The sequence below is a fragment of the Myotis nattereri genome, assembly GCF_964212035.1.
Source record: "Myotis nattereri genome assembly, chromosome: 17".
NCBI classification, from domain to species: domain Eukaryota; kingdom Metazoa; phylum Chordata; class Mammalia; order Chiroptera; family Vespertilionidae; genus Myotis; species Myotis nattereri.
Genome location: NC_138092.1, coordinates 10,374,035 through 10,384,113, shown reverse-complemented (window position 1 = coordinate 10,384,113; position 10,079 = coordinate 10,374,035). Strand labels below are relative to the sequence as shown.

At 35.1% G+C, this 10,079-nt stretch overlaps 1 protein-coding gene across 2 annotated transcripts in view; it reads right to left on the bottom strand.

Annotated features, from left to right (window-relative positions):
- Positions 1–275: 275 nt before the first annotated feature.
- Positions 276–10,079, bottom strand: part of CPQ (carboxypeptidase Q) — a 342,845-nt gene continuing 333,041 nt past the window's right edge. For both annotated transcript variants that reach the window (XM_081111618.1, XM_081111619.1), the window contains exon 8: positions 276–6,191. In XM_081111618.1, coding sequence (XP_080967744.1) covers positions 6,028–6,191 — 164 coding nt within the window. In that variant the 3' untranslated portion in view covers positions 276–6,027. The remainder of the gene's footprint in view (positions 6,192–10,079) is intronic.

The window sequence follows — 10,079 nt, the reverse complement described above, 5'->3', positions numbered from 1 at the left end:
GGATATATTCCTTCTAGAAAATAATCCTCGAAGCGAATAATGATTACCAGATAAACCATAGATTATCCTTGGGCTCTGGCAACTTTGTTCCATACGTCTTTTTTCTATCGGTCCTTGCTCTAATACCATGCTATCTGAAATATGGCAGGTGGATAATAAATGCATATCTGACAAGGTAAGAGAGGAGAAGGCTGCACAGAGAGATCTGTAGAGGCTCCCTCCACCCCCAGAATCAGCGAAACGAACAAAACTCCCACAAAAGTATCAGTGGCTTAACACAACACTAATTTATTCTTGTTCATGCTTCATTTCTGCTGTGGGTGGACTGGCCGTGCGCCGTGTCTGGTCTTCACTCTGGACCTGGGCTCCTGGAGCAGGCACGACTGGAACATTGTCATTTGCCATGATAGGGGAGAAAAGGGAGTGCGGTATATCATGCACTGGGCCTTAACATGTCTGCCCTGAAGTGACCACTTCTCATATTTTCCAAACGCACATGGAAACACCAAATACAAGGGATCAGGTGCAGTCTTGCCTAGAAGGAAAATAAGAAAATATTTGGCAATCATATTAATAACTACTATGATCCCCTACTCTTATCTTTTTAAAATAAGTGCTTGGGTATTGCTAGTTCCTTCATTCAATTATACTTTAGAGTCAACCTGGCACATTAAACAAACAAATTAACAATCAAAAATTGAGAATGCAAACACCAAAAATCCCTCTGTGAAATTTTAATTGAGATTGTATTGACTCTATAGATAAATTTGGGGAAAATGGACATCTTTACTATTTGAGTCTTCCAAAATATGAACATGGCATATTTCTCCAATTATTTAGTTCTACCTTAATATATTCCAATACATTTTTATAATGGTCTCCCTAAAAGAACCTTGCACACCTTTTATGTAAAATGTATTTTTAGACATTTTATATTATCTGATGCTAATGTAAAGGGTATCTTTTGGTTGTATTTTCTAAGTATTTGTATAGAAATGCTTCTCATTATATTTATTGATTTCTTTTCTTGAGCAACCTTCCTAAACTTTGTTTTTAGTTCTGATTATTTTTGTAGATTCTTTCGAATGTTCTACATGGGCAGTCATATTTATCTACCAAAAAAACCCTGCTTTTTTCCCCCCTTCCTTTTCATTGCTTATACTTCCCTGTTCCCCACACCTTAACTTTCTATAGTGGATAGAACATTCAAAATACTATTGAATAGAAGTAGTTCTAGTGACTACCTTTATTCCATGCCTTATCTTAAAACATTTTAATTTTATGCTATAATATTATTTTTTTGGTAGACTTAAAAAATCAGGTGGTGTTCTCTTTAATTTTTAACATCAATGGAGTTTGTATTTTTTTCAATTAAAGTTTCTTTTCATTATTATTTTGTGTTGGTTTCAAGTGTACAGCATAGTAGCTAGACAATCATATACTTTACAGTGTCCCCCTTGGTATTCCAGTTCCCACCTGGTACCATATTGTTTCACAATGTTATTCACTATATTCCCTATTCTGTACTTACATCTCCGTAACTATTTTGTACTTGTCAATTTGTATTTCCTCTTCCACCCAGTTCCACAACTCCCTCCCCTCTGACTACCACTCCATTCTGTGTCTGAGCCTGTTTCAACTTTGTTCATTTATTTTGTTCTTTAGATTCTACACATAATAGATAACATGGTATTTGTCTTTCTCTGATTGACTTATTTCACTGACCTCTAGGTCCCTTATGCCATCACAAATGGTAAGATTCCATTATTTTTTATGGCCAAATAATATCCATTGTTTATATGTACAATAGCATTTTTATCCACTCATTTGATGGGCACCTGGTTGCTTTCATATCTTGGCTATTATAAATAACAATGCAATGAACATAGGAGTGCACATATTCTTTCAAAGTAGTGTTTTAGGTTTCTTTGGATAAATCCCCAGAATTTATTTATTTATTTTTTTTGCATCTAGAGATGATGATAATTTCCCCCCTTTAATTTGGTAATGTGGTCAATTGCATTAGTTGATATTTTAATGACAAACCAATCTGCATATCTGGCACAAACTCAGTTTTGTTATCATGTGTTTTCCTTCTTTTAAGTAATAGATACAGTTTGTTAATTTTTGAGTTGGTTAGTGCCATTGTGGTCACTGAATATGGTATCAAATTTGTTGAGCCTTCTTTTTCTTTCCAATTTTTTGGGGTGGTTTTGTTGTTATACACTCTATCACTATTTTTTGTGGTTACCTTAGAAAATTTACATTCATATTTAGCAAAGCCTAAAGTCAGAGGATAACTTTATTTTCTTCGAGCGATACAAGACCCTTAGAACAGTAATTCCAGTAACATCTCTTTTTACTTGTTATTATAGCCAAGTATCTTCTTCTCATCTTTTTTTCTTTTCAAATACATTGTTACTGTTTTATTTAGTCCATGTTTGTTTAAAATGATTACCACTTTCAGAGCAAAGCAAGTGGTAATCATTTGAAACAAATCATTTCAATGAGGACAAACAGAAAGTGATAATCAATTGAAATGATTGTTCAAATTTAAACAATCATTTCAGTTAGGACAAACTGAAAGTAATAATCCACCTGTATCATACACTGAGGTAGCGTAAGCAAGAGGCAAAGCCAGGCACCAGCTCCCCAGCGTTCCATTCCTCCCACCCCCAGCACTGTTCTCCGAAGGGTCAGACAGATCGGGCAGGTGGAGGGGAATCATTCCACTGCCAGGAGCTTTGAAAAAAAAGGACCTCGAACATTTTATGGAACATGGATGGGGGTGGGGTAGGGGAAAGGGGTAGAAGTGGAAAAGAACTGAGTGAGACTGGACAAACGTTTCTTAGTCAAGATCCCCAATGAGGAGGCCTCTGAAGGAAGTGTCTGGGTTAGGAATGAGGGTATGTGTATGGGTTTGGCTGGCCCAGAGGGCCTGCGTGCTTGATGGCAACTCCTTCCAGAAAACTATGGTGCACTCACTGTCTACCAGGCCTGGTGTGGGGAGGACAGCTATTCCCCATGAGGCCTGCCAGGAAAAGCCTTTGTAATTAATTGCCTATAGTTGGGCCTGAAAGACCACACTCAGATTTTGGTCTGAAGCCAGATTCCTCATTTCTTATCTCTTCATCTTCACTCTAGGGCCATTTAATTTGCCAGGAGTACATACACATTTTCAGATTTTCTTTAGTGAAGGTAACCTGGTAACCTCTGCTGGTAACCTCTTGAGTTTTTGTTTTCCTGAAAATATCCTTATTTTTTCCTTGTTTTTTTAAAAATATATTTTTATTGATTTCAGAGAGGAAGGGAGAGGTAGAGAGAGATAGAAACATCAATGATGAGAGAGGGTCATTGATCAGCTGCCTCCTGCATGCCCCCTACTGGGGATTGAGCCCACAACCCTGGCATGTGCCCTGACTAGAATGGAACTGTGACCTCCTGGTTCATAGGTTGACAATCACTGAGCTACACTGGCTGGGCTTTTTTTGTTCTTGAAAGTTATTTTTGCGGATAGAATTTTTAGGTTGATAATTGTTGTCTTTTAGCATGTTGATATCATTCCACTATCTTCTGGCTTACATTGTTGCTGTTATTTAGAGTTAGCTATTATTAATTATTGTTCCTTTTAATTCATCTCCTCTCTTGCTTCAAAGATGATCTTTGTGTTTTGTAGACTGTAGTTTCTCTGTAATATGTCATAGTAGACTTTTTATTTATTTCATTTGGTTATTTCATTTGGAATTCACTGGGTTTCTTGATTCTGTGGGTTGATATGTTTCATTATTTATGGAAAATTTTCATTTATTAACTCTTCAGGTAATTCTTTTTTATATTTTCTCTTTTTGGAATCCTGACTAAACATATATTCGATTATGTATCTCTACCTTTCATATTTTTTAACGTCTCATTGAGACTTTTCTTATTTTTTTCTTTCTGTGCTAAATTATCACTAATTTATTATCTTTTAGTTTATGAATTCTCTCATCTGCCATTCAACTGTTTCTCTAATTTTTAAATGTCACTTTAGTTTACATTTCTAGTTTTATTTGATTCTTTTAATAATATGGTTGGCCAATTTTTATAATCTTTTGCTCTCTATTCTTTTACTTTCTTAAACATAATTTACATAGGCTAAAAAATCTTAATCTAAAATTCCAATATCAGAAGGGCATTGTGAGTTAATTCCAATTCTTTATTTATTTGGTTTGCTCTTGCTCAGAATGCTATGATTCTTTTTGTTTTTTACTTTTGGCTGTGGTTATATATTTATTATAACTTTACCTGTGGGAATTTTGAATCCTCCACTTGGCACTTATTCACTAATGGTAATTTTCCTTGTGGTTCACCAAGTTATTTTTAATTCACCATTTATTGAGATATAATGCTTGGGGTCCCCATTTTATTGGGGTTCTCCAATATCACTAATGTGGCTAGCTCTGGGGTTTGTCTATCGTCCGCTGATTCCTAAAAGGCTGTGAAAATGGAATTTAGGTTCGACACATGCTGCAAATTTCCTCAAAGAGAAAGATGGTTAATGTTCTGCATATCTCTCTTCATGCCTTCACTTAGTTTTTGTCTAATATTCTTTACCTGTTAACCAGTTAGTTCATATATTTAAGAAAGTGTTTCTCAAAGATGCTTTTCAGCATGTTTCAGTATAAGGCTCAGAGTACTAGTCTGCTACCTTGCCAGAAATGAAAGAATTTCCTGGTATTTCAATCATTGTAATTATTACCATTAATAAAACTGATACTTTGTCTTCTTCTAGGAATTCAATTACATGTATATTAGACCATTTGATACCCAGTTACAGGTTTATTAGACCAACATACACGTTAGCTCACAAGTCTTGGGTGATCCATTCTGGTGTTTGTTTTTCTTCACGCTTTTTTCTCCTAGCGTTTTAGTTTGTATAAATTTTATTGGCCTATTTTCAAGTTCATTAATTTTTTTCTCAGTCTTTTCCAGTCTTCTGATAAGTCAATAGGAAGTTTTCATCTGTGATGATGTATTTTTTTTATTTTAGTATTTGCATTTGACTCTATTTTGAAGTTTTTATCTCTGTTAAAAACATTTTTCTGTTCATATATGTTGTCCACTTTTCCCACTAGATCTTTAACATATTAATCATAGTTATGTTAAAGTCCCACGCTGATAGTTCCAATATCTGGGTTATCTCTTAGTCTAGTTCTCTTACTTGCTTTAACTCTTGATAATGAGTTTTTTTACTTATTTATTTGCATTTTTTGGTGTGTCTTGTAATTTTTTATTGAATACTGGGCATTGTGTGTGAAAAAATAGTAGCAGTTGTTCCCAGAGTGGATTTGACTCAGTATTTTTGCTCTATGGGATCCTGTAAATGTTATTTAGCCCCTCTGGCCCTTAGTACTTTTATCAGCAAATGTGAATAAGCCCCAACTTCATAAAATATTGTGTAAAATATATAAAACAAAAATATAGTATAATTATTTATCTGGTGACAAACTCTAGTACTCTTCTTTAATAAGACAATGAGACTATATATACTTGACTTTCTTCCTAAAATGGTGACATTTTTTTCTCTAAATTAAAAAATCTATATCTTTGTAAATATACAAATTAGAAAGCCAAATGCCTCTATACATTCCATTAAGACCATACTACAATTGTGTATTCCTCTAATCCTTCAATAAATAACATAAACAAATTAGTGTCACGTATCTGATTTAATGTTCATAAATACACTTATAAAAATTAGAGTATTTCTAGTTCCAGTATTCTACTTTAAAAGCAGAAATAATATTTTTTTACAGGCGGTATAAAGAAATGCCTCCACTGTGATCCCTACCATATATTGATTTTATGAATCATTCCTTATTTTATAAACAGAGGATGTGGAAAGTATCAGAAAAGGTAATAATAGTGTGAAAAATGTGTTTTTTTAAAATGAATCAGATGAAATTGTTAGGTGAAGAGGGGCTTCCTGAAGCTGAAGACCCAGGCTCCTGGCTAGAAAGGGCCAAAGTGCCCTATTTCTTGTTCTTGCTAGGACCTAGGCAGCATTTCTTCCATGTCTGCAACGACGTAAGAGACGACAGCCCAAACAGCAGCAGCAACATTCATCTGCTTTGGATCCATGGCGGTCATGGTGTCTCCATGGGAGTGATGGAAGGAGAAATATTTATATAAGTCGTCAAGTAGACTGGCGCCTGGGGAGAAAAGAGGACGAATTCTTAGTGAAGGATTTTGACAAAAACTGCTGCATAGCTGCTCAGAAACCACTGCCACTCCTTTTTGCTTCACTCTTGCCTGCTCCTACTCTGCAAGCCACAAAGGCAAAATACTTTCCCAGCCTCTCTTGCAGCAATTAAATGGCCATGTGACACCATTCTGACTACTGGGATATGAGTGGAAGGCCATAGGAAGGTTAGAGGAAAGTCTTTACTGACAAAGGAGTCAGGCAAAAACCCTAATGATACATGAAAGGTAGATGAGGAGTTTGAAGTTACCTCAGACAAGAAGCCCACACACTAACAATGGCAGAGCGGAAAGCCAGAGGGGCCTGGATTTAGAAAACATTGCTAACCCAAGGATCAAGTTCCTAATATCAGTTTGAGTAACTGATACCAAAGTCTTCATATTTACAAAACAACATTGTCTTTTTTTGTATCTGCAAGGATGCAAATTATGTACCTCCCTGGATACAAAAGAAGGTCAACACTCCTTTGCTCAAGTTTTCCCTCTCAAATCATTAATTTACTTCCTGTGAAATTCCCTGGCAACCTCCAAGGGCACCAGCAGGAGTCTCTGCCCTACTTGGAAGCTTTTCTCTAGTTTCAGCAGTGGATTGGAGCCTCAGCGAATCGTTACTAGCTCATATTCATCCTTCAGAATTCACTGGGTCCATTTTATGGACTCCAGTTGTAGTGGGTTAGCCTCTGGTTTTGTGTTTATTTATTGTCTTATGAAATATACAACATAAGGTTGTAGAGAACATAAATGTGTATTATAAAGTACATAATTCAATGCAAGAAAGATATTACTAATATCTTCAAAGCCTATTTCATGAGCCCATGTCCACCCCTGAGCCCCATTCTCACCACCTGTAGATATTTTCCTCCTTCCAGCGGTCACTATGCTGTCATGCTTCTGTGTTAATTTTGTTAAGTGTGTGTGTGTATCCTCCTATATAATAAAAGGCTAATATGCAAATCAACCAAACAGTGGAACAACCAGTTGCTATGATGCGCACTGACCACCAGGGGGCAGTTGCTCAATGCAGGAGTTGTTGGTCAGTGTGCTCCCACAGGGGGGAGCGCTGCTCATCCAGAAGCCGGACTCATGGCTGACAAGGGCAGAAGCGGTGGCAGGAGCCTCTCCCGCCTCTGTGGCAGCACTAAGGATATCTGACTGACAGCTTAGGCCATCAGTCAGGCATCTCCCAAGACCTTCTGGACTGTGAGAGGGTGCAGGCCAGGCTGAGTGACCTCCCCCCACCCCCAAGTGCATAAATTTTGTGCACCGGGCCTCTAGTGTGTGTGTGTGTGTGTATAATATATATATAATATAATATATATATATATATATTTTAGCATCACACACACGCACTATATATATATAGTGTCTGCCTTTTGAATCATATACTACAGATATATTTCTGTGGCTTGCTTTTTTTGCTCAATCATAGGTAAAATTTATTTGCTATTGTATATAGCTGTAGTATTTTCATTTTTTATTGATGTACTATCTCATTTATTTACCCATTTCCTTGACAATGGGCATTTACATTGTTTCCAGTTTTCTGTTATTATATGCTGCTATCAGCATTCTCTAGGGTCTAAATATAGGACTGGAATTGCTGAGTTATGTGGTATGTGTGTGTTTAATTTTATCATGCAATTCCAAAATGTTTTCCTTTGTTATTTATACTTTCACTGTTAATATATGAGTCTTTCTCTTGCTTCATATCCTCTCTAGCACTTGGTATTATCAAGCTAATTTTTGCTAATAGGTGTGAAATAGCATCTTATAATTTAATAAGATGGTTTTAATTTTAGAAAGCAACAGTAATGAAAATTCTGTGGTATTGCCATAGGGAAAGATAAGGTGGTTTTAATTTTTAAAATTAAATTTTTAAAATTATTGAGATTGGATATGTTTATATATATTTGGTCAATTATGTTTTCTCTTTTGTGAACTATCTGTGCCTTTGCCCATTTTTTTAATTGATTTGTCTTTTCTTATTCATTTATAGTTCTTGACATACAGTATTTTAGATACTAAACTTTTGTTAGCATTGTTTATGTCCATAATTTCCCATTTTGTGGCTCTTTTTACTCTGTTTAGTGAATAGATATTCTCACTTTTAATGCAGTTGAATTTATGAATCTTTTCATGCATGATTTTTCACTTTTTACATCTTAAGAAATCCTCCTTAACCTAATATCATAAATAAAAATGAAAAACAAAACTTTAAAAGTTTTATTACATCAGAGAATATAAGTTCTTCATCCATTTAAAATTGGAATTGATTTTTTGCATTTAGTAGGCTTTATTTTATTTTTCATTTGTTCGAGCAGAATATACTGACTTAGTACATCCTTTTTCTCCACTGGTCTGCAGTATCAATTTTACAATATATCAAGTTTCCTTATATGTGTGGGTGTATTTTGGGGCTTTCTAATTTTGTTCCATTGGTCTATTAGTCTTTCCCTGTGGCAATACCACAGAACTTTCATTACTGTTGCTTTCTAAGCCTTGTTTTTTCTCTTCCCTCTCCTTCAGAAGTGTCATACTATTCTTGACCATTTGCTGTTCCAGATAATGTTTAGAATCATCTATATATATAAAAGCCTAAGCGACCCTTATGACTGGACAATAGCTATGATACACACTGACCACCAGGGGGCAGACACTCAATGCAGGAGCTGCCCCTGGTGGTCAGTGTGCTCCCTCAGCCAACATTCCGTAGCTGGCCAACCTCCCACAGTCCCTCCCCCATGCACGAATTCATGCACCGGGCCTCTAGTTTAAAATATTACAAAACATTTTTGAATTTTGATGAGAATCATACTAATCTATATGTCAATTTTGGAAAAATTAACATCTTTGATTAGGATACGGTTTTCTTATTCATGAAAATGGTGTGTTTGTTTTCTATAATGTCTCTACAGTTTTGTAATACAGTTTTGCATACCTTTTGTTAGTTTTCTTTTCTCCATGGTTTATACATTTTGCTAACTGTAAATTACACATTTTTTAAAATTTGCACTTCCTGTTTGTAGCTATTCATTTTTAGCATCAAAGATATCTCTGATTCATAAAATGGCACATGTTCCTTTATTTTTCTACACCATGGGATAGTTTGTATAAGATTAGAATGATTCATTTCTTGGCAATTTTGTAGAATTCCTTACAAAACCATCTAAGTCTGATTTTTTTTTTTTGGTAAAAAATTTAATGATTCACTATTATCTTGATTATTGGGTGATTCAAGTTTTGTATTTCTTCTTGAATTAACTTTGGGAGTTACATATTTTAGGTATTTATGAACTTTGACCAAATATTCAAAATGATCATAAAGTGGTTAATAATATCCTGTTTTTATCTTTTTAAATTAAATTTATTGGGGTGACACTGGTCAACATGAACATATAGGTTTCAGGTGTAGGTTTCTATAAGATCTGTATATTGCACCATGTGCTCACTATATATATATTTTTTGTTAAATGTTTTCAGCGTCTTATCTCTAGGGATGCCATTTTTTTTTTGTTCCTGACATTGGTTATTGGTGTCTTTTCTCCTTTTTTTGTTCATCAATCTTGCCAGCAGCTTGTCAGCTGTATTAGTCTTTTGAACAACAACAAAAACAACACAATTTTGGTGGGTTTTTTTTTTAATACTTTCTATTGTATAGTAGTTTTTCTATCATTGATTTATACTCTTATTTCTCTTATTCCCTTCTTTTTGGGGGGTTTATTCTCTTTTCTCTAACTTTCTGAGTTGAATGCCCAGTCTATTACTTTACAGACTTTCTTTGTCTCTAGCATAAGTAAGGCTACAGTCTTCCCTCTGATACTGCTTTACTATCTATATCC